This window comes from Oryza glaberrima, chromosome 2 (genome assembly GCF_000147395.1).
Source record: "Oryza glaberrima chromosome 2, OglaRS2, whole genome shotgun sequence".
Lineage (NCBI taxonomy): Eukaryota > Viridiplantae > Streptophyta > Magnoliopsida > Poales > Poaceae > Oryza > Oryza glaberrima.
Window position 1 is genome coordinate 5,266,121 of NC_068327.1, and position 25,123 is coordinate 5,291,243.

General features: G+C 40.2%; 3 protein-coding genes across 3 annotated transcripts; 1 reads left to right on the top strand and 2 right to left on the bottom strand.

Annotated features, from left to right (window-relative positions):
- Positions 1-314: 314 nt before the first annotated feature.
- Positions 315-947, bottom strand: LOC127763968 (uncharacterized). The gene has a single exon (XM_052288773.1). The coding sequence runs from the start codon at positions 875-877 to the stop codon at positions 620-622; it is 258 nt and encodes an 85-aa protein (XP_052144733.1). The 5' UTR covers positions 878-947; the 3' UTR covers positions 315-619.
- Positions 948-5,022: 4,075 nt separating this feature from the next.
- On the top strand, positions 5,023-9,718 carry LOC127761008 (protein DNA-DAMAGE INDUCIBLE 1). The gene is made up of 16 exons (XM_052285212.1): positions 5,023-5,239; positions 5,634-5,666; positions 5,775-5,905; positions 6,199-6,307; positions 6,431-6,547; positions 6,921-6,986; positions 7,339-7,401; positions 7,484-7,528; positions 7,717-7,778; positions 8,001-8,094; positions 8,402-8,494; positions 8,588-8,657; positions 8,843-8,919; positions 9,003-9,060; positions 9,162-9,193; positions 9,272-9,718. The coding sequence occupies exons 1-16, from the start codon at positions 5,174-5,176 to the stop codon at positions 9,401-9,403; spliced, it is 1,248 nt and encodes a 415-aa protein (XP_052141172.1). The 5' UTR covers positions 5,023-5,173; the 3' UTR covers positions 9,404-9,718.
- A 1,271-nt stretch (positions 9,719-10,989) lies between these two features.
- LOC127761635 (subtilisin-like protease SBT5.3) lies at positions 10,990-18,079 on the bottom strand. Its single transcript, XM_052285960.1, has 7 exons — positions 17,792-18,079; positions 17,590-17,687; positions 17,301-17,465; positions 15,641-15,749; positions 12,838-13,473; positions 12,184-12,429; positions 10,990-12,102 (listed from the first exon to the last, which is right to left on the bottom strand). The coding sequence occupies exons 1-7, from the start codon at positions 18,040-18,042 to the stop codon at positions 11,208-11,210; spliced, it is 2,400 nt and encodes a 799-aa protein (XP_052141920.1). The 5' UTR covers positions 18,043-18,079; the 3' UTR covers positions 10,990-11,207.
- Between the last annotated feature and the right edge of the window lie 7,044 nt (positions 18,080-25,123).

Here is a 25,123-nt window from a genome sequence, read left to right on the forward strand (position 1 = left end):
CTCCAAAAATTTCCATGTCCCATGAAGGCAGCAGCTATAGGGACAGGATAAGTTTGCCTTCAATTCCAACCAACTCCAGAAGAAATTAAAACATCGTATTAGTTCTTGAATTCTTCTAATTGCAACTTGGAGAGTACTTATTTGACTTGGTCACTCTTGACCTTGGCTTCCAATTTGCAAATTGTCCTCAGTTAAGCATGATCAAATTTGCATAAAATTGTGATTTATGTGTACCAATCATCTATGCCTCTATGCAGTCAACACTAATCCAAATCGATCTAGCTAGTGATTAATTAGCACTAATACTAACAAACTGAGAATCCAAAGATGATGATGATTATTATTAGACTTAATTACAATTTACAGTAACTCCATCTCATTACAGTTAGTAATTTGTTCCTCATGCCGTGTAGTAATTGTAGTACTAGGTACAAGCAGAGTAGGAGCAGTAATTATTCTCTCATTTTTTTTTGAAGAAAAAAAAAGGAAGAAAATTAGCTAGCCGTACGGATTTTCAGAGCAAAGCCGCCGCCGCGAAGCTCCATGTACAGTTCGCCGGCGGCGAGCGATCGCCGCAGCTAGCTTTAGCTGGCTCGACGCCGTACGTCGACGGCGATGATCAGGAGAGGTAGGTGCCGCAGACGCAGGCGCCGGAGCTGCGGCCGCCGCAGCCGCAGCCCCTGCCGCCGACGAACACCGGTCCGGAGGAGGAGCGCCGCCGCCGCCGCCGCTCCCCGCCGGGGGAGGCCGCGGCGAAGATGATCATGGACAGCACGGACAGGCAGAGGATGACGACGCAGAACACCACGTCGCCGCCGCCGACTCCGGCCACCGCCACCGCCGCGCCGCCGTGGGGCTCGAACACCAAGCTCGCCATGGCCACCAAGCTCGCTTTTGCTCGCCGCCGATGAGCACCAAGACGACTTGAGACTTGAGAGTCGTCTCGCTCGCGCGCTTTTTATAGGCGATTTATTATTTTATTTCCTCTCGTAATAAATGCTCCAGTTTTATTTTCTATAGAAGAATTATACACATAGACCCCTCAACAATACTTCCTCCGTTTCAGGTAATAAAGACGGTTTCAAATTTGACTAAGTTTATAAAAAATATATTCAATTATTAATTAATGAAACTAATTTGGTATTATAAATATTAATATATTTGTCTATAAACTTAGTCAAACTTAGTTTGACTTTAATCAAAGTCAAAACATCTTATAACTGAGGGAGTATATTTTTGTGAAATGGTACTGAAATGCTTTTTTTTACGAAAGTTTGAGATTTGGTTGGAATACAGGGTCGGTTGTGTAAAATCTGTTGGTATTTGGTTTGTGAATATTTGTCATGTGGGGGCTGCCATGATGGACACCATCATCAGATTCCGTTTTGTTAGATGATAACGACGGCTTAATTGATTGATAACCTAATACTACAAAAAAAACTGGTACTACCACTCTACTCTAATTAGTGACACATTATTCGGTGCTAATACTAGAAAATTGCTACAGATAAGATACGTTTCCTTCACTGTCGGCATTATTAAAATAAATAAATAAAAGCACACGGATGTTGTTGATTGCATAAGTCATTGCCGTCCAATAATTAACTAAGTCTGTCCGTTTGAATCCAATGTTGTCACGCCGATATCGTCAACTAATAACGCTGTTCCCTTATGTAAAAGGCTATGTATGTGAGCTTTTCTTTTACTAGGTGAAACCCCGCATGTTACTGCGGAAGTTCAGTCTAATAACAATAAGTAAAAATAATGTGTAAGATAGCTAAACAATATAAACTTATATAAGCACTAAAATCAATTGATATGATATGGCTTAATTAGATAGGAGAGAAATAACATTAACCAAGTGAGAATAAACTTATATAGGTACATAAGATATTAGAAAAAAATAATGAAGATATATATTGAAATATTTCGTGAATTATGCGGGATGATGATTTAACATGCTTTCATTTTAAAAGCTTTAAAATGTAATAAATTTTAAATTATAGATAATATATCATGTTTGCATGATATTAAATATATGACTGTTAGTGGATGATGATGTGTCAACTTGTTAGTGGATGATGACGTGGCATCTTTGTATGTTAAGGTTTAGCAGTTAGTGGGTTATAACTTTATAATAAGATAGGATTTATAGAACTCTTGCAAATTTTGACGTGGCATACTATAAGTAAATTTAGATTTCATGTAATTTGAATCTAATTAAATTTAATGGTTTAAACATTATTTCTAAAGGTTCTTTTAAAGCACGGGATTAAAAAAAATAGAGCATTAGGAAAAGCATAGTATTTCATCATGAATGCAAATGCAAAACACATTAAGAAAACACGAAAATCATATGAAATAGATAAATTGGGAGGAAATTTTTTAAGAGATTGAAGCTCTTGCTAATTTCCTCCAAAATCTCTATAGGATTTTTTTTATTCTATAGGAATTTCGAAGGAAAATTTGTAGAATTCAATCCTTTGTTTTTTTTATAGAATTGGAATCCTAAAATTCCTATATAACAAAAAAAGCTTAAGAGTTTTCTAAAGAAAAATATTAGATACAGCGTGTAAAGAAAAATAGTCTTGTACTGCTGCTGCTGCTAAGAATTTGTGGGAGAACTGCAAAGAAAATAGCCGCGGTTAATTAGGCACTCTTTGTTTAGACTTAGGCTTATTGATCTAGACTTTTAAATCAGCTTATTGGCTTATATGATTTATAAGCCAGTGGATTTAATGTCCTAAGTTTAGTGGTGGAGTTATACATCTATCTCATATAAGCCAAAAAAGCTTCTCCAACCTAGCTATTGGCTTAATAGTGTTAGAGTGGCTTATGGCTTTAAAAAAACCAAATAAAAAAGCTACTTGTTTGTTTTGGCTTAGATTTTTCGACTTATAAGTTGGCTTATAAGCTTAAACAAAAGGGCCTTAGTATAGTCAAGAACGGACTTGACTTTGTGGTTAGGGTAGGATTAGTGGAAGCTTTTGTCAATATTGAGAGGCGCAGTGATTGGTTGACTGGATGAGAGTAGTAGTAGTTGACACTGACACTTTAGCGGTTGGGAGGGAGGCGAGTAAATAATTTACTCATCAGTGTGGTTGCCAGCCTACCAGCCGGCCGGCCGCCAGGACCAAAACCAGCGGACGTTTTCGAGGGGCGCAGCTCCGGGCTTTGGCTGCCTACCGTCTCGTGGATGGGCCTTAATTTGATTCGTTCCAAATTTGGAAGCCCAACTTAGATTTAGTCCGGGATACGTGGGCCAGCATACGAAGTCTGCAGGAATAAGTTCACTTTAGGTTCCTTAATTTGTCACCGAGTCTAAAATTCATTCCAGCATGACAATACCAGATATGACACATTCCTTAACTTTCAAGACCAGTACAAATGAGATCCCCGGTTTGGATGGTAGTTTTAAATGATGCCTACGTGATGTTGACTTGATACAAGTGGGACCCACATCTCCTCCTCCCCAATCCCCCTTGCTCAAGAACATGCCAGTGCTCATGGTCTTCATGCCCTTGGGGCACTCGTGCAAGAAGAAGTCTAGCTGCCGATGTATGTGAAGGCCTCGCCCGCACCAAGATGAACTGCACTAGGAGAGAGAATACGGACAGCGTGATACCCGAGACGGCGACGCTGTTGCGCGCTCAGTGAGCGTGGCAACGACCATGGTGAGGGTGGCAAGGAGGGTACGGGGAGATTAGGGAGGAGGAGATGCGGGTCCTACTTGTAATTTTCTTTATTTTTAACTGAATAATCACTTACATGTGGGTCCATGGTTTTCTCTGCTTTTAAGTGCTACATCAACGCTACGTAGGCATCACGACATGCGAAACCACCATCCAAACCATATTGGGATCTTATTTGCATTGGTTTTAGAAGTTGATGAATGCATCATATCTAATATTGCGGTTCATAAATGAATTTTAGACTCGGTGACAAATTAAATAGCATAAAGTGAACTTATCCAAGTCTACTTGTAGCACGTGTGTTTTGTGGCTGAATTAAGGATTTATCCTCTTGGCTCACGCAATGACGACAATACATGTCAATAACAACTCAAGACCATGTTATTTTGTGGGGTTTGGAACCCTTTATCTGGTATGCAAAACAAGAGGTGGATCAGTGTACAATTAATTAAGCATATTAATTAACAAAACTTGGAAAACAAAGTAATTTGATTTTTCAAAATATTTTTTCTATATAAACTTTTTTAAAAGCGAACCAATTAGCAGTTTAGACAAACACATATGTGCAAAACTAAGAAAGTGGAAGTTTAAAAGGGGAGAAAATAACCCATAAAAATTCCTTCAATGAATTTAGTAAGGACGAACAACTTGCTGTACAATATTTTTGGATTCTTTTTTCACTGACACATAAAAGGATTGCACATTATATTAGAAAGGGCAAATGTTCCTTTTCATATGGTTATTTAAAAATTGAACTAGCTGAACATGCGACAGCTGAATCCGGTGGAATCAAACAAGCATCCACTGTATTTTGCATTTGAATTCCAACGAAATACAAACCCACAGCTAAATACAGGAGCAAACAATAAATGTTTCACAAAACAGCTCGAGTTCTAACAAAAAAAAAACAAAATTCGCACCCCCAAACACGACCAACAAAACAAAACAGAGCATAAACAGAAAGCAAAACGAAAACCGGGTAAATAATTTCAGATTTATTCCCTCCATCAAAAAAAAAAAAAACCCAACTTAAGATGGGGTGGAATATATTCTAGCACAATGCCTGTGTTTATTTCACGCCAAAATTGAAAGTTTGGTTGAAATTGAAACGATGTGATGGAAAAATTGAAAGTTTGTGTGTGTAGGAAAGTTTGATGTGATAAAAAAGTTGAAAGTTTGAAGAAAAATATGGCCAATGTATCTGGATAGATGTAGTATGTTTTAGGTTAGAATTTATTTTTTAACGGAGGGAGTAGATTGGATAATGCGACTTTCTTTTTTTCTCAATCCAAGTAGGATTCTTTTCCACTTCTCCAAGCAAAACCAAGGAAGGAGGCAACCTGAGATTTGACACCCGTAGACTCTCCCCCGAGCCCAAGCAAGGCAAGTCCCCCACACCACTTCCCTTACCTCTCTGCAGCCGAGGCGGCGGAGGAGAAGAGGAGCTCGATCGATCCCCCCCACCGGCGGCGGCGGGCGAGATGAAGGTCACCGTGATGACCGCCGACGAGCAGATTCTCACCGTCGACGTCGACCCCGACGAATCTGTAAGCCCCCCCGCGCCGCCCTCCCACTCGTCTCGATCTCTGTAACTGGGGGGTGTCAATCAAGACGGGTTCCTTTTTGGGACAAATTCGGTTCATCTAGTGGCGGAATTCGTTGGGAATTCGGGTGCGGAGCGGGCGCATTTGAGTTGAGAGGCGGTCAGCGATTCAGTTCTTGTGGTGTGTTGGATCGTCTGTTGGTGTACGGATTGGATGGATCTTTGACAGGCTTCGGTTGTTTGGTTTGGTTTAGAGCGTCAGTCCCTTCGTCTTCCTCGTGCTCTTGGTATAATATGGTTGTAGAGCTAGATTTTGTAGAATACCTTGGAACTGAATTGTGGTTTAGAATGGGAAAGATGCAGTTTTTGGCTAAATTGTGCGTGCTGTGTTCTTGCAGGTGGAGAATTTGAAGGCGCTTCTTGAGGTGGAGGTGAGCTGGGACTGTAATCTTGTGTGAGCTATGTGTTTAAGGCTCTGCAGCTACTGGGTTTGATCTCACTGTTCTCACATTGTTGGTTTTTTGGCTGCTTGTGGACAGACTAGTGTGCCTTTGCGGCAGCAGCAGCTTCACTTCAATGGCAGGGAGATACAGAACACGGATAAACTTAGCACCGTCGGAGTCCAGGATGGCGATCTTGTGATGATGGTGAAGGTTACCTCTAATGAAAGGTCTGCTTGCTGGCATTCCTCGTGCATAAAAAGTAAATTGATTTGCATGACATATACTTGTAAAGTTTTTTAATTGAGTTACTTAAGAGTTTTACATTCCGAATTGAATTACTTAAGAGTTTTACATCCTTCAGTTCAATTCTGGTCTTACTGGCAGTTACCTCCTTTGTAGTTGTCCAGTATTACTTTTTGCGCAATAAAGGATTTTTAGTTTGTTAAAACTGATGCTATGAATCGCGATGCCACTAAGGTTTCTTTTCTCCAATTTAATTTGTCTGGGTTGAAAATTTCAGGCCATCTCAGGATATTATAAGATTAAACCCTGATGGATCTGCTGTTGATCCTCAAGCTTTCCGACAACATATTCGAGGTGATTCACAACTTATGGGACAACTCCTTCAGGTAAATTTTACTGGTAGCTTCATTACTTTGTGGCTGGACAGTTTATAAACTTTAATGTGCTTAGATATCACTTGGGGCAAATATTTTCTTTTCTTATATCGGAAAACGGATATTTATTTGCAGAATGACCCGGCATTAGCACAAGCTATTCTTGGTGATGACATCAATGAGTTGCAAAATACCTTGCGGTCACGCCATCAACAAAGACTAGAACTAAAGCGCAAGCAGGAAGAAGAGCTTGTGAGTATCTACCACGAGATAGCATTACTTTTAAAGGGAGAATATTAAGGGGGCCCTTATATGTTACCATGTCTTTGGGAACTAAAGCTGAGATTGTGTGGTTTGTTCCTGCATGTTACTCACAGCACAGTTAAAGATTTTCTATTCTGCAGTCTTTTTATCTAAAAAATGATTTAGCCTTTCCTTGCATTTATATAAGTATATATCTCTATGATGTTTCGTGTGCATTGTATTTTCCAAAATTGCACTTTTGACTTATCTTACATATACTTCACCACTTCGAGGCTTGGTAGTTCATGATTTGTTGGTTGTGTTGTGTTACTGTCTTATTGATTAACGTTAGAAAATTCACTAATAAATGTGTGTTTTGCAGGCTCTAATGTATGCTGATCCTTTTGATGTTGAAGCTCAGAAGAAAATTGAAGCTGCAATTCGGCAGGTAAGCATATTTTTTTCTGAAACCTGTTGACCGCTAGGTGATGATTCCTTTCGCATATCAGTGGACAAGTGTGAGATATCATGATCATCATTACAATAGTGACTAGTGTTAAGGAGACATAAAGATTCTTTATTACAAAGTTAAGAATAAACAAGATAACTTAAATATAAATTTTTCTGGCTACCATGCTTGGATATAATGAATTGTTCGTCACAGCATTCTGTTTTTCTACAGTTAAAAAAGTACCTTTTCTGATTTCACTATGATTCATACTTTCTTCTCTACTCACCTGTTAGAATTTATCCAGTTAGATGTCTGATTATTATACTTTAATTTACTTGTCGCATTACAGAAAGGTATTGATGAAAACTGGGAGGCTGCCTTGGAGCACAACCCTGAAGCATTTGCTCGAGTGGTACGTTTTACCTTAGTTTTCTCCTGTTTTATGTTCTATGCTTTGTGATACTTGCTAACCAATTAGTATTCTGAGATATCAGGTTATGCTGTATGTGGACATGGAAGTCAATGGTGTACCTTTGAAGGTATTACTCTTTCACATTTATCCTATATAACCAACATACTGAGAATTAATGCATTCTGGTGAAATTTAAATATTTGAGAACTAATGTAGGCTTTTGCTGCTCTTTTTTTTGGGTGCAATGTTTTAATTCTTCTCACTGATTGTAAGGATATGTTTAATGTTCCATTGTTTTTTTTTTTTCATCTTCAGGCCTTTGTTGACAGTGGAGCACAATCAACTATCATATCAAAAAGCTGTGCCGAACGTTGCGGGTACACTTGCAATTTAAGATATTGGTTGATTGGAATTATTTAAACTTTTATAGTTTGTATAGTAATTCTGCATGGGAAGACATAAATATTGAATAGCTTACTTTAACATTTTTCTCTGAGACGGGAGAAACTAAATCAGTTTCTCTTGATACTCAACTGAAATGTACACCATTGCATATTTACATATTGTGTATACATCTGACAAAGAAATATCATATGCAGGTTGCTTAGGCTGCTTGATCAGCGATATAGAGGTGTTGCTATTGGCGTTGGTCAATCAGAGATTCTTGGTAGAATACATGTAGCCCCAATAAAGGTATGTTTGATTGATTCATGTACCCATGCCACTGATATTACAGTGTGAGAGAATATATTATTTATATGATACAAAATTCATCACCTGGGTAGAAAACATGAAATTCCAGGTCCCATAGAAACCATGTGACAAGTCCTAGTATAACCCAAGTCTTTGGTGTTCCTTTAGAACCTAGCGATTTCAGTTATTCTCATACCTCTACAAACTTCAATGGTTTTGCAATTTGTGAATCGTGATATGTAATTCCGTACTAATTATTTAGCAGAAGTAGTTTGTAATGTAAATACTGACAGCTTGATTTGGACAGATTGGCCATGTCTTCTATCCTTGTTCATTCACAGTATTGGATGCTCCCAATATGGAATTTCTTTTTGGGCTTGATATGCTGCGGAAACATCAGGTAATCGTGTGACTAAGATCTGGTACATGCTGTTGCATCTAAATCTGATAGTCTGATTACACTTCTTACTGATTCTTTTGTTATCTCACACAGTGCATAATTGACTTAAAAGACAATGTTCTTAGAGTAGGAGGTGGTGAGGTTTCAGTGCCCTTCTTACAAGGTAAGTAATTTTGTATCAACAATGCATTCCATTTTTATAAATGTAGTTTTCATGAAGGTTTACTGAAATAAAGCTACCAAAGAAGTTAATTTTTATAGTTCCCTCCTCCTAGACTTTCATCTGGTTATATACTTATGCAGTTTTATAAATTTAGTTCTTCAACCACTCTGCTATTCTATCTTCAGAGAAAGACATCCCTTCACATATACGTGATGAAGAGAAACTATCGAAGCTAGCATCTCTCAGCCAAGGAGCTGCTGGAGTAAGCTAAATTAGCTTTTGCTTTTTTTCCTTGAATTGTGATTTGTAACATCAAAATATCCTTATTTACTCCATCTTATCCAGGAATCGTCAACGGCACGGGAGAAGACTCCTGATGCGCCACCACGAGCTCCTACTACAGGTTAGTTTGCTTTTGCTCTGGTAGGTCTAGGACTGCGTAATCTATGCCATCTGATAACTTCGAGCTAATGAGAAACCTCCATCTTTTCATTTTCTTTCCAGGTGCTCCAGCTGTGAATCCTCCGCAACCACAGGTAGTCGAGATCTCTTTTATTTTTGTTAAACTTTTGTGCATCAAATTGATTCTGACTGTCTATAAAAACATCTACCAGGGAGGAGGAGATTTCGAAGCGAAAGTCACGAAACTGGTGGAACTTGGATTCGACCGGGCATCCGTAATCCAAGCTCTCAAGTTGTTCAACGGGAATGAGGAGCAGGCTGCTGCTTTCTTGTTTGGTGGTTAGAGTCTTGTGATGATGATTTGAGAGAGTTCTTTCTATTGCTCACGACCCTTTCAAGGGCTGAACATTTTATACACAGTGATGGAGGGAGATATCAGTATATCACCTCTTGGGCCTTTGTGAAACTAGAACTTCTGTTTGGCCAATACAGGCTTTTGGTTTAGAGATGATGGTTCATATTTCTCCTTCCATAGAAAACCCATTTTCTTGCCTTCAGTACCTGATACAAAGATCATGTGCATTTCGATCTCATTTGTTTGCCAATGATGTGAATTATTGGTCTCATATATATAGTCCTCACAGGTGAACTGCAATCAATGTACTGTCGATTGTCGAGTTTTTCTGTTACAATGTGTTGTCGATTGTCAAGCCTTTCATCATGTTGTACTCATTTACATCTCATTTCTCAAATATCAATCAAATGGTTATAAAAGATCATACAAAAAATAAATGTCAAACGTTGATCTACACAAAGAAAGACAACAAACAAATGCGATTCTTTATACTCCATCCGTTTCTAAATATTTGACACCGTTGACTTTTTAGCACATGTTTGACTATTCGTCTTATTAAAAAACTTTTGTGAAATATGTAGAACTATAGGGGCTGTCTATACATCTTGTGACAAAATGTCACCCCATATCATTCGAATTTTGGACCATTGGATATGCTTCAAGATTCGTGCAGACCGTTTTAACCTAACTCCTCTCCTCCTCCCCACCGATTCAGATCGCACGCCGCCACCACCCCGTCCTCGCGCGATTCCCGCCACCACCGCTCGCCTCGCCGGCTAGCTGGAAGGGGTCAACGGCGCCGGCGAGGCCCCTTCCCCTTCCCCCACCCCCTCCCCCTTCCCTCCTCTCCTCGAGGTGGCGACGGCGAGGTGCCCCCGCCTCACCGTCTTCCCCGTCTCCGGCGGCTCCCCGCTGTCGGATCCACCAGCACCGGCCGCCTTCTCCTAATCTCACACTTGCTTTGTCCCCGCCGCCAACGCCGGCCCACCGCCCTCCATCCCCGCGGCTTCGGCGGCGCCACCGCCGCCTCGCCGCCCGCCGGAGTCCGCCGCCCGCCGACGGTCCTCCGCCGCCCACGGCCATCCCTCTAAGCGCCGAGGAAACCCCCCCTCTTCCCCCTCCCCCAACCCCCCTCGGCCCTCCTACCCTCACCCCAACCCCAAACCCTAACCCGTCGGAGTTGGGGTGTCGCCGGCGCCGGAGAAGAAGGGGAACCCGCCGAAGTTGGAGGAGAGAAGCCGACGCACGAATCTTGGCATGGATCCAGTGGTCCAAAATATGTAAGATTTCTTCCCCAAATTTCATTCGAATGTCATATAGCAATCCCGAAAACTATATGTATACATAAAAATATATTTAACAATGAATCAAATGGTAGGAAAATAATTAATAGTTACTTAAATTTTCTAAATAAGACGAACAATCAAATATATTTAAAAAGTCAACAACGTCAAATATTTAGAAACAGACGGAGTAGTTAAATTTGTATATTTTTCTATGATATGAGATGTATAGATTGGATTTAAATTCTAGTGTTGCATGCTTGTGGAGTAACATATAACATTGTACTGTAACGTGTATTATTATTGATTTTCTTTTCTTTTTTCAGAATTTTCCATGACTTTCCGAGCAAATGCACATGAAACATTTAGATTTTCTGAAGCTAAAGAATTCAAACAAACGTTTAATTATGTCTGCTTCTTTACACACCACCACCCCTCCTAAACCTAATTAAATCGATTAATAATTAATCAACCAATACCCTATATATAATTAATAATTATTAATCACGATCATGCCATCGTCGGCGTCGTCGTCTTCACCACGAGAGGCGACCTGACAAACTGCTTGCCGTTGGTCCAGACGAGCGCGCCGAAGGAGTAATCCATGGCGAGCGACGCGTTCGTCACCTCGAACCTCACCTGGAACGTCTTCTTCTCCCCCTTGAGCAAGAACGGCAGCGTGTCCGGGCTCACCGTGACGCGCACGCCGGCCGGCGAGGTCACGTACGCCTTGTAGACCCCCGGCTTGCCGACGTTCTTCACCGTGCGCCGGACGGTGGCCGACGAGGTGAGGTTGACGACGGTGATGGACGGGTAGTTGAGGTCCTGCACCTTGGGCGGCGAGGCCGGGCACCGGAACGGCGCCGCGCCGCCGCCGCCGGCGAACATGGCCATGACGGTGGCGTTGTAGCGGAGGGAGCAGAGGAAGTTGAGGTAGTCGACGGCGGCGAGGTCGTAGACGAGGCCCGGGTTCATGGCGCGGGCCGGGGAGACGTGGCCGGCGCCGAAGCCGAACGGGTTGGCGGCGGCGAAGGAGGAGTTGAGGATGGCGTGCCGCTCGTTGTCCACCTCGACGGCGGTGGTCATGAGCGCGGAGCGGATCGCCGCGGGGCTCCAGTCGGGGCGCAGCGTGCGGAGCAGGCCGACGACGCCGGCGACGTGCGGGCACGACATGGACGTCCCGGACTCGGAGTTGAAGGCGACGCGGCGCTTGTCGAAGGCGAGGTCCGTCGGCGCGCTGGCGCGCGTCCACGCCGCCACCACGCTCACCCCGGGAGCCGTGATGTCCGGCTTCAGGATCCCCGGCGTCACCGTGTTCGGCCCCTGCGACGAGAACGCCGCCATGAAAGGCGCCGGCTTCGTCCCCAGCCTCGTCTCCGGCCTCGTTATCGTCCCCGCCGGACTCCTAAAACACAACCCACACATCAGCGACGCCGGCGAGCAAATCGATCAACGGCGAGCACAATGTTTTCGGCTGCTTGATTACTTGGTGTTCTTGAGGTAGGAGAAGAGGATCTGGCCGTCGCTGAACTTGATGTGGGTGGCGGGGAGGACATGGGCGTCAGCGATGATCTCGTTGCCGGTGGTGACGTCGTTTGCGAGCACCATCCCGGCGCCGCCGGCTTCCAGCACCGCCTCGCCCTTCTCCACCCTCGGGTTCACTCCTCTCAAGCACACCACGATCTTCCCCTTCACCTTCTCCGGATCAAGCGATCCCAGGAAACAAAGCTGCCTGCATCTCATTAATCACACCACTAATCACACACTAATCACAATTAATAATCACTAATGTTAAATATAAAATAAGTTTTCCGCCTTTTCTCATCAGCTTACTCCCTCCATATTATATTATAACGTTTTGACTTTTTGAGTAGTCAAAATATTTTAGTTTGATAGTTTATAGAAAATTATAATAATATTTTCAGCATAAAACAAATATATTATCAAAATATATTCGTTATATTTAACGACACTAACTCGATGTTGTAAATGCTATTAATTTTTTCTATAAAAAGATCAAACTTAAAAAGTTTAATAAGAAAAAAAGTTAAAATGATTTATAGTATGAAACGGGTGAGTTGATATCAGAGTAGCTCTCGAGTTTGAATTCAAATTAAATAAAAATTGCATGTTGACTTACGATTCGTTTTGAGTCCGGTTGGGAGAGGCGGCTAGGGAGGAGTCGATCATGGGGAAGGAGCTCGACGCCGGCGAGAGGGCGGAGGCGGAGAGGCTCTGGCCCTTGAGCTTGGTGTCGTTGAAGACGACGTAGGCAGGGAACTCGCGGTCCATGGTGCTCGCGGCGGCGGTGAAGAGCCACGGCGCGACGTTGGAGACGGTGCCGGGGGCGGGGCCCGAGTTGCCGGCGGAGCAGACGACGGCGATACCGTGGCGGACGGCGTGGAAGGAGCCGATGGCGAGGCCGTCGGCGAAGTAGTCGCCCGCGTCGCCGCCGAGGGAGACGGAGAGGACGTGGACGCCGTCGTGGATGGCGGCGTCGAACGCGGCGAGGATGTCGGCGTCGAAGCACTCGCTGCCGTTGACGGGGGTGTAGCAGACGCGGTACGCAGCCACGCGCGCCTTCGGCGAGCCGCCGCTCGCCGTGCCGTTGCCGTAGCCGAAGACGCTGGCGCCGGCCACCGGCGCGCCGCCCGCCGTGGAGAGCGTGTGCGTGCCGTGGCCGTCGGTGTCGCGCGGCGTGTCGAAGAGGGAGGTGTTGAGGTTGCCCACCGCCGACGCGTACCCCTTGTTGAAGAAGCGCGCACCGATCAGCTTCCTGCAATTCAAATTTATATCTATTTATTTTTGTTTATTTCAAATAAAAATCATTTTATTTGTGCATGATAATGTTTAGAAAAAGGGTTTATTCAGTGTCTATTCTACGAAATTATACATTCAAAATTATAAATAATTGGAAGTGTTCTCAACTTGTTTCAGCTTCCTGCAATTCAAATTTATATTTATTTGTTTATTTTTTTCAAATAAAATCATTTCTAAGGTCCTGTTTGTTTCAGCTTAAGATTATTTTAATCTAGATTATTAAATCAGATTACTCTAAGCTAGATTATAATAAGTTGACATAGAATAAGCTGCGAGCTGTTTGTTTCTCAAGATTATTAGAGGCGTCTGTGGGTCTTTAGCCACCCAATAATCTAAAAAAAGCTCCTATAGCCACCCAATAATCTAAAAAAAGCTCTTCCACAGGAGATTATTAGATTATAGTAATCTGGCTTATAGATTATAATAATCTATCATAGTAATCTACTTGTTTGTTTCAGCTTACTCCTAATAATCCAGATTATAATAATCTTAAGCTGAATCAAACAGGAGCTTACTCCTAATAATCCAGATTATAATAATTTTAAGCTGAATCAAACAGGGCCTAAGTGTTTTATGATGTTTAGAAAGAAGGGTTTATTCAGTGTTTGTTCTACAAAATTATACATGCAAAATTATAAATAATTGGAAGTGTTCAACTTGTTTCAGCTTCCTGCAACTGGATTTCTCCCCCCACAAAAATCATTTTTATTTGTTCATGATAATGTTTACAGAAAGGGTTCACTGTCTATTACAAAATTATAAACTCAAAACTATAAATTGGAAATATTCAACTGGTTAAAAAAAGAGAGAGATTCAAAAGCGTAAGGAGCTTTATTTTCAGAGAAAAGCCATCCCTGAGGGGTCTGTCTATGAATATGTTTGCAGATGCATAGACTCTTCTGTTAAACAATAAAGACTAAAAGAGTATAAACTTAAGATCAGGAATCAGGACATGACATTGATAAAATGCAAATATATTGTGCATTTCCTTCCCCAAAGTTGCCAAACACACAGTAAACGAAAATGACATTATTTCTGAAGGGGAAAAAAAAAGAAAAAAGGGCACTGAATCTCCGATCTTCACCGAGATAATTCAGATGTCTTCCTTTCGTAGTGTAACTTTGCCATCTCTAAAATAGGTCTAGATTAAAGAAAATTCTACAAGCAGCAACATATTATTTGTTTCTTTGAAAAGAATGTTTATAATGTTATGATAAAAGAGAAAAATCTTTAATACTATGTTTTTTATACACTATACGTTCCACATATTTTCAAAAATGTCACTTTCTTCACTTTCCCCCTAGATGCGGGCATTATATAAATCTAAAGTGCCTTTTTTTATTCGGTTGCTTGAAAAGTATCTTCCGTACCATGGATGGATGATACTGAATGTTTTGTCTCTCTCAGAATACCCATAACATTCTGGTTATCTTCACATCAATCAGTACAGTACTTCCCTTTTTGTCATTGCCAAGGAATAAACTTTTATTAAGACCAACACTAAAAGGCTAATAACATTAAGTAATCCTGTTTGTTCGGCTTCCTTAAAAAGCCGTATCATTTGAAATATAATGGTGTCAGTTTTTTTTTTCAGAGATTACCAAATCAGACCAGAGTATTCAGATATTCAGATGAAGCTTCTCCAAGTTCTTGTTTTTATTTTCCTGACTGAATTTTTATCCTAAAACTGCGGTTGAGACACACCATCACTTGGTGTCATGTCACTTTGCACACCATGCCTGAATGTCTATCTATCATTGCAGGTTGATCAGAGGGGCATCAGCTGGTGGTGGTCTCACAGGCATGCATATTGCGGTGGTCTCAACTCTAAAATTGGTAGTGCTTCACACTACAAAGGAGAAAAAAGTATCTCAACTTTCAGAAAGAAAAGTGCTGAGATGCTCATGCTCCCCTATTCTAGATCTGAACAACACTGCAAAATCTTTCTCCAAGAGAAGTAATTGCCCCATCTGAATATGCATGCTTGTGACATGGAATGCAACTTAGACAAAGTACAAGTTCAGGTTCAGGATAACAATCCAATGCAAGAACTATATCAATGTATATGCATAAAATATGTATGAGAATGAATTGGATTAGTTCAGGTTCAGTCTGTTAATTACCTGTTGCAAGAGAATGCATCATCTTGGCCTTTCTGGCATTCTCCTCTCCACCATGATGGAATAGGCCCCAATCCATCATCCCTGAAGCTCTCTGATTCTGGCCACACACCTTCACATCCAACACAGCCACACAGAGAGACAAAACAATTCATGCCAAATTCCACGAAACAGTACTGATCAAGCTACAATCAGACATGGAAAAAAGAACAGTCAAGGACAGTGATCACTGACATCAGTGTCATGATCAATTGCCTGCTTAAACAGGCAACTACCAAGCCATTGTCTGCATCTAAAATTCTGCTGTTGTGTTTACCAGCAAGGAGCATGGAGGACAAAATGGCAAAGGAAGGAATAAAATTGTAGTGTGGTTGCACAGATAGGCTGCCACTATCAATCACAGTGGCCAAGAAAATCCAAATCATTGAATAGTCCTGCTCATCCTGTTTTAACTTCCAGCTAGATTGGTTGATTTGTTAATTGTTGCAAGTCAAAAACACTGTACCTTCCTTGTTTCTTAATCAGATGGTGTGATGGATGAATGAATGAATGGATCATGTGCTTTCATCTTCTTTCTTAATCATGTGGAGCATCACAGCATGTGCTTCTTGGGTTAGAAGACAGAAAATAAATTTTCATAAAAAAGAGTTTAGGTGCTCAACCATGAATAGTTTAGTTAAGATGGTAATCATTGTCGAAGTATCTCGGACAGGGGTCTTATGGAATGATCTGACAGCATAGCACCAGTTTTTATTTGTCACCTAGCTAGAATATATTATTATCAGTACATAAAATTCTAGGTACGTTGATTTGGGTAAAATTTGAGTATATCTGAATTTTGTTTGTAATCATGTGACTATTACCATAATGATTCCGGCCATTTAATTTTCCAATTTTGACAGTATTTCAAATAACAATGAAATTCCTACTATAGATTGTTTTCTATTGAAAAGAGTCACATATCCAGAAACCAGAGGTACAAACACACTAATTTCTTATACAGACTAGGAATTTTAACCGCTCAGTAATAATCTACCGGTGCGTCGAAATTCATGATATGAAAGGGCATTTTTGTCGGAATTTGCACCTAACTGTATCTATTTAGTCATCACTTTACCTTTTAGAGAAAATAGTACTATTTTACAAGGTTACAAACAAAAACGTAATCCATCGCAAACCAGGTCAATTATTATCTTGATACCTTCCATGTCACATCTAGAAAAGGAGATAAAAGTTTTTTGAATGGATCACAAGTAGTTGTAGTACCCTCCTAATGCCGTAATGCCGCTAAATAAAATTAAAAATTGCACCCCGATTGATCAAGTCAACCGAGCAATTATCTCACATGAAAAGATTTCGCGCCTAATTATCGAGTTAATTGATTCTTGTTACCCCTCCATCCCAAAAAAACTCAACATATTATTGGATTTGATGTTTTATAGTAAAACAAATTTGGACGGAAGTATATCCAGATTCGTTGTACTAGAAAACGTCAAATCCAATATTAGATTAGGTTTTTTTTAGATAGAGGGAGTACTAGTAGAGAGAATCTTATCGTGTCCGGCCACTGCTCCGACAACGGCGGCTGCGCCGCCACCGACATCGCCGCCATTGACAAGGAAGCTAGAGAGATATGGAGGTGGAGAGGGTATTATAGTATTACCGGTGTCGAGGTTGCCGATGATGGTGTCCTCGCCGAACCTGGCCTTCTTCCAGGCGGCGCCGGTGGGGGCGCCGCCGACGCCGGCGAGGCCGAGGAATTGCCACGAACGCGTCGTGTGCAGCTTGTGGCCTCTGTTCGGGAACACCGACACGACGCCCGGCTTCTCTGCACGCCGTCGCCGTCGCCATCGTCGACGTCGAAGAAGAGTAAAAGAAGAATTAGTCTCTCTCTCACTAGCGAACAAGCGGTCGTCGTCGTCGGCGACGGCGGCGAAGGTGGAGTAACTCACCGGCGATCTTGGCAGCGGCGGCGGCGTCGAGGTTGGCCGCGAAGCCGTTGATGTGGCGCGTGTACGAGTAGAAGATGGCATCCCGCGCCTTCTCCTTGCTGCATTTCCCGAAATCTCGCGGTCAAAACTCAAAAACCCAAGAAACAATCTCATCGACGTCGTTAATCCGATCGGCGGCCGGCGGCCGGCGGCGGCGGCTTACTCTCCGAGGACGCCGGCGAGGAGCTCGCAGTGCGAATCCTCCGCCTGCCGCGCGAGCGCCTCGACGTCGACGTCAGCGGCGGCGGCGGCGCCCAGCCGCTCGCCATGGGCGTGCTCTCCAAGATACACGACGTACGACTGCTTCTCCCCGCCGCCTGCAGCAGCGGCGCCGACGAGCAGAGACGGCAGCGAGCAGACGAGCAGAGACGGCAGCGAGCAGACGAGCAAGACAACAATGGCGGCGGCGGCCATGGCGGCGAGAGGGATTGAGGTGGAGAGGATGGGAGAGTACACTGTCGAACACCTCCCCCGAGCTCGCGAATTTATAGAGAAGGTCGTTACAAAGTACAGCCTCTTGTGCCTCCTGTAAAATCGTAAATTTTCCTCGTAAATCGCGCGGATTTCCGTTTGAGATTTGTTGCAAAGATTGCTCGAATTAGTTAGGGAAAGGTTTTAAATCGGTTTAAACTGGGGATAAATATGAATTCTTTTTTCCAAACACGGTTTCATTTATTTATGTCATTATAATAAAGAGAAAAAAATGCTTCTAGAGAAATACAATTCTTTGCTAAAGAAAAGAAGAAGAGAATACAGTTGCTTTCATCTCATGACCTTGGTGTGTTCTTCAAAGATCGTGCAATTCAGTCGCCAATGATGTTGTAAATACCTTGTTTGTTTGTCCCATGGTTTAAGACTACACTATTTGATACTGTCATCTTTAAAGTGTCTTTTTACCACACAATTTACTATCAAATATAAAAATTTTAATATAATAATAACGTTATGAAAAGATAAGTTACAACTTACAATGTCATTTGCAACTATACAAATTACATATTTCATACAATGTTTTTAGTTAAAATAGTACGGCAATTAACATGCGCAGAAGAATACATATCACCTTTTTTAGTGGGGAGGGAAGAATAACTACTCCCTCCGTTTCATGATGTTTTGACTTTAGCTAAAGTCAAACTTCTTCAAGTTTGACTAAGTTTGTAGAAAAAAACATTTTCAACCCAAGACAGATTTATTATGAAAATATATTCAATAATTTATTTAATGAAACTAATTTGGCATTATAAATATTACTATATTTATCCATAAACTTTGTCAAATTTAAAACAATTTGATTTTGACCAAAGTTAAAACGTCTTGTAACCTGAAAGGGAGGGAGTTGTTACTAAGGTGACAATGCATCACAAGTTCACAACCCGCTATAAGAGACAGATCGTACGCTAACGAAAAAAAAAATGTAATCGTTGAATATTCTGTATTTTTTTATTACATAAAAGATGCACATATATGTCACCATACAGAATTGTGCTCTCCTTCAACACATGCTAAAAATTTGTAAACATAAGTAAAATCCTATTAAAAACATAAGGACGTAATTAACCAATCGAGTTGGTGTGCTCTGCTCGTAGAGGCGAAAGAGGACGTAATAGAGTGGCTCATGATCAAATTAGATCAATTAGCTAGGACTAGACATAGTTCACTATGGAGACTAGATGCTTCAACTTGTATTCATGGACTTGTCCAATAAGATTGTAACCACTCTGTTAAATTAATAAAATAACCTTTTTTCTTAAAAAAAATTCATATGGACGCTAGGGTAATATTTGTGTCGGTTGAGTGCAAATAATTAACGATATCAAGCTCTTGCACCGACATGTAAAATGTTCACTTGTATCTCTATTGATTTCTAAATCATTGAACTACCTTACCCTCCTTTTGGTGTGGATATATAAATATCTCCATCAAATATTCAAATAAATTTTTAAGAGGAACAGGAATGTACCGCGTCGTCATATATTGATAGCCATCTGCAAATATGTTGAGAAGGTTTTTGAACCGTGCATTCAAGGGATATATAATCGAATACATCTCTGTCTAATGGATCATGCGACTTAATACTCCACAATCATGCTTTAATTTGGATTTGATTGATCTGTTGCTTCACCACGAGGTTTTCCTTTCTTTGCCATCACATCGCCGAAGATTTGTGTGGCTACTTGATATATTTGACGGTATTTGAGGAGATACCTCGTAAAATTTGCTAAGATTCAATACTTCAAACCTAAGGTACCAGATTTTTTATGTCAAAAATTTGCAAATTTTACATTATGGAAGTATGTTGTATATATTTTGAAGAACCGTAAAATTTATTTAGTCATATATGTATCTCCGTCAAGACGGCTGAAAATTACGAAGTTACAGCTAATAAGTAACATTTCATCAACGATGTAATACATCAAGTGGACGGCAATGGCAAGGTTAACAAATGGTTCAGTTTGTATTCTGGGAAAACAAAATGGACGCTAGCTGTACAGGCTAAGGTAATTTAGTCATAAGAGAGTGACCCATTAATACCTACTCCCTCTGTCCAATGGTCTGGGGATGAATCTGGATGAGGATTGGTTTTTTAAGAAAGAGTATATATAGAATCGTATTAAATCACTTTATTGCCATGTAATTAAGGTGATGATATCCAAGTAGAAGCATACAACTACAAGTGGCCCAAGTATATGATAATGGTGTACTATATACTCCCTCCATCCCAAAATATTTGACACCGTTGACTTTTTTAAAAATGTTTGACCATTCGTCTTATTCAAAAAATTTAAGTAATTATTAATTCTTTTCCTATCATTTGATTTATTGTTAAATATACTTTTATGTATACATATAGTTTTACACATTTCACAAAAGTTTTTGAATAAGACGAACGGTCAAACATGTTTAAAAAAATCAACGGCGTCAAACATTTAGGGAAGGAGGGAGTATATTACAATTCTATATATTTATATCAAAATAAGCTGTCAAAGTCTCAATGCTGTACATTTTAAGTCATAGATATAGCTGTGCCAAGGCAATATCTCCAATCACGAAAAAAAATGTTGTCAACATCGATATATACAATCTTCAAAATTCATATCCGATCACTTTTTTTTTAATTATAATATGCTTAATAAACACAATGAAAATAGGCACTCCAGGAAAAATTAAAGGCAATAACCCTTGATAACATCAAGGCATCAACAGTCAACACAGCCACATTATATTGTAGAATTTTATTAGTTCAGTTTTTTTATCCCTCAGCAAAGAGAGCCAGTTATTGGAGGGTAGCTATTGCATTGGTGCCGGCCTTAGCCTGTTCAAAATTTCAGAGGTGTTCAATGAATTCTTCCCAAAGTCAATGAGGGAAATAAAAGAAATAGGAAAAAACAGTACAGCACTCTTGCCTATTTCTGCTTCCATATCGTCCTTTCCAAGAAATTAAAACCTCATGAATTTCATGTGGAAATTCTTTGCCACACACTGCGTTAATAAGTGTAAATAATTAATTTTATATGTAGACAAACATTGGAAAATCTTAACGCGCGATTCCTTAATTGCTGTACTGAAGCTCCAGCACGAGTGTTAGAGCACCCGCAATGGTAAAGTAAGGTGCTATCTATAAAACATGTACATCTCAGTAATAGACTAGATTAATAGTAAACCACTTCAATGGTATGTCTACATGGGTATCTATAGCTCTCTAATCAATTGCCTCATTTTTCTCTATAGACTATCTCTATGTTAGTAGATAGCTTTGCTCTCTCTCTCCTCATTTAATCTCTTCCAAGTAGAAAAATATGCTGACATGGATCTCTTGTAGAGAGCTTATAGATAACCATTGTGGGTGCCCTTAGCCGTTGCTCCGTACTCCACAAAGCTAGTAGGATATTCTGACTGAATTAATTAACATGCAGTAGTATATACTCCATCTGTCCTTATATTTTTAAGGATTAGAATATGTCACATCTCTCTAAAAACCTTTATATTTTAGGATGGAGGGAGTAGTATGAATGATGGATCCTACGATATGTGGCCGACATATATGGATTATATCCTTTGCTTGGAGCTCATTATTAATCACAAAGAATATATATGCACGCAATTGATGCTAATAAGTAAAAAAAACATAAAAAGGATATCGCTCGATGGCACATGCTGGCTATTAAATTTGCTGGAATTCTCTGAATTTTTATCTATACCTTTTTATTTGTAAATAATGTCGCCATTCAAAACACTCTATACATCCACACATTTTCTTCAAAAATGTATCTACACATGGTCCATGTAGTCCCATCTCTCCTCATCCCTCCAAGAACAGGCAGCTAGCTGAGATCATCGTAGCCTTAAAAATAGAGATGTACTCTCTCCGTTCCAAATTATAGCAATACTGAACTGAATGAGGCACATTCTAGTACAACGAATCTGTACAGAGATATATATGTCTAGATTCGTTATACTAGGATATGTCTTATCCAGTCCTAAGTTGTTATATTTTGGAACGAAGAGGGTATATATAGTTGCAGCCTATTTCATCTTGTGCTCAAACCAAACATGTCTACGATGCCGAGATAATCAACAAGGGGTGCTGCTACAGTAGAGAGTAGAAATCTCCTCTCCATGGTCAATAGATCCTGATCTTCCCTTATGGAGCCGCAATGCGCCGTCTTCAACGGGAGGAATGTACTAGTAGCTACTACTAGCTAAGAGCTAGCAACACACATGCAGCACGCCTGCAAATTAATTAAAGTGTGCAACCTAGCTGGCTACTGACCAATGCGAGCTAGAAGAGTAGTGGAATTGTGGAAGAACTGTGAATTATCACCATGAATTCAGCTAGCAATGTGGATTACGACTGCACCGTTGCGCTGACCATACCACCACTCATTCGTTTCACAATACTTTAGGTTAAAACCAAAGGATCCTTTTCAATTGGTTGACCATTGCATTGTTGGATAGGGGATATTGGAGCACATTGGGAAGGGGATTTGAAGATCACTCCTGCAGCCTTAGTAGTTTTCTACTCCGGGAAACATCTTCTACTAATTTAAAGCATACTCTCTTCATAAAAAAAAAAACTCAATTATGAATTTGAACCGTATGTCCAATTTCAAATTCAAGATTAGATTTTTTTTTTAACAGAGGAGGTATAGTGCAAGCGACCATACAACCAATGTGTAGGACTTCCCCAAAATCGATGAACTGAACTTCACATCACAATGTAGCTACAACTGACCACGGAATAGGATTTTTATAACGCAAGTGTATGTGTACCGCCATGCGAGCCATTGGATGTTTTGTGGAAATTCGTGTTGTAATGAACTGCGCTATGCACATAAATCTTAAAGCAAATATGATAACATAGGGTGTGTGTGTGTACTGTAGGTGCACATATACTTGCATTGTAAATTGATTTTCTCGCGGATTGACAGCAAGTTAGCGTGTGCATAACCACATTCCATACAAAATTATCCACGAGAATAGCGAGACTAAAATTACTAAATTAAATTCCTGTATCGCATCACAGCAACCGCAAACTGTCAGAAGAGTGTGCTTTACTGAATTCCAAACAAAGAATCAGTGTGCATGACACAATTGACGCAGTGTACATGAGTGTTAGGCCCGATCCAACAATTAACCAGTAGGACTCGTCGTCGATCTTGTCATATCTTGTTGGCATTACGTTAATTTCCAGCCAATATGCATATACGACTTGATAATAACTATGTAAGTCAGAACTAGGCAACAACTAATGGTGGCGCAGCAAGATTACATTGACCTGTCTTTTGCCGTTTTGGGGCGAATTTGCAGTGCCCGTCGGAGTATTATTCAGGGAAGTCGGCGTTTCTGTCGATATATACCACGCATATCACTGTCACAGATCAAATTAAGATGCTTTTTTTTTCTGTTCAAATGCACAACTGATGACTATACTACCTCTATTTTCTAATAGACTTTTCAACACACGTTTGATTATTTATCTTATTTAAAACATTACATAATTATCATTTATTTCATTCTAATTTATTTTATTACTAAAATTACTTTATGCGTGATTTATATCTTACGAATTTGTACATTTATATTAATAAGATAAATAAAAGCATGTACCCAAAAGTCAACGGCGTCAACTAATTAAAAAAATATACAAGTATTCCTTTGTTTTTAGGGAAAATTGTAACCATGCCATTATAATTTTGCAAAATTTGAGATATGACATCGTTGATCTTTTTAGATACGTTTAACTATTCGTCTTAGTAAAAAAATATATAATTATTTATTTTATTGTAACTTGAGTAATTTATCATTAAAGGTTTTCTAAACCTGAATTATATTTTTGTTGTTTGAAAAAAATCATTATTTGCAAAAAAAATGATGAATGATCAAACTTATCTAAACAGTCAATGTCGTCATATATAAAAAAGATATACTCCATCCGCTTTATATTATAAGTCATTTGATTTTATTTAAAGTTATATCATTACTGGCCAAATCACAAATGCGACGTCAACTTAACAAATGTACTCCCTCCGTTTCACAATGTAAATCATTCTAGCATTTCCCATATTTATATTGATGTTAATGAATCTAGACATATACATCTATCTAGATTAATTAACATCCATATGAATATGAAAAATGCTAGAATGACTTACATTGTGGAACGGATGAAGTACAAGCTAGCTTGACCAAACTTTTGCCAAATTTATTCCTTCAATTATATATAGGCTCCGTAGGTTTGAAATGCAGGAATTTAATTCGCTCAAAGCTAGCGCCAACTAATCTGATGATCTCTGCAGTAAACAAGCCTAATTTCGCCTGAATTAATGGACACGCACGAATGGCTATCAGTGCATATCGACTAGTATGAATTATTTAATCGCATCGATCAGCAGGTGAAAGTTTGAAAAGGTAGAATTGTGCTAATTAACAGTTTTTGGTAGACGACCTGACGACCACTGCACTGCCCTTGCGCCGTAAAAGTTTGAAAAATCGCAAGTGAAGGTCAAACAAAAGAAGAAGTAGATTGGCCAGGTAAAACATCAGCAGGTTCAGCTCATGTAAATTAATATAAGCACGTACGCATACGCATACATCATGGAAACTTTGATCGTGCTTCTTGCTTTCTACCGCATGAGCATATAGCATCTCTCTATGGACTACACGGCTCTGGTCGGTTATGGTAGGGGTACAAAAATAAACGAAGCAAAATAAAAAAAAATATGTGGGTGCAATTTTTAAGGGACCTTTATACTTATTAGTTAAAATTTAAATTTTCAATCTTAAATTTGGAGTTGATTTTAGGGTTTTTCATCAAAGTTTTTTCGGCCTTTGTTTTTAGCTCGCTAAGAATTCGTATATAAAAGTTGTATTTATAAATTATTTTTCGTTTACAAATATACCGCTTGGCTTATTTTATGATGCGGCTTATAGGGCCTCGATAAGCATGTGCGAGCTGTGCGATGGAACCTGACCTTATTTGTTTTATACTTTAATC

Coding starts and splice junctions, on each gene's coding strand:
- LOC127763968 (XM_052288773.1), bottom strand. CDS start 877: ATGGCGAGCTTGGTGTTCGAGCCCCACGGCGGCGCGGCGGTGGCGGTG.
- LOC127761008 (XM_052285212.1), top strand. CDS start 5,174: ATGAAGGTCACCGTGATGACCGCCGACGAGCAGATTCTCACCGTCGAC. Junction 7,529..7,716: donor TCAATGGTGTACCTTTGAAG/GTATTACTCTTT, acceptor TTTCATCTTCAG/GCCTTTGTTGACAGTGGAGC. Junction 9,194..9,271: donor TGAATCCTCCGCAACCACAG/GTAGTCGAGATC, acceptor AACATCTACCAG/GGAGGAGGAGATTTCGAAGC.
- LOC127761635 (XM_052285960.1), bottom strand. CDS start 18,042: ATGGCCGCCGCCGCCATTGTTGTCTTGCTCGTCTGCTCGCTGCCGTCT. Junction 17,466..17,589: donor CGCCGCTGCCAAGATCGCCG/GTGAGTTACTCC, acceptor GACGGCGTGCAG/AGAAGCCGGGCGTCGTGTCG. Junction 12,103..12,183: donor TCCTACCTCAAGAACACCAA/GTAATCAAGCAG, acceptor GTTGTGTTTTAG/GAGTCCGGCGGGGACGATAA.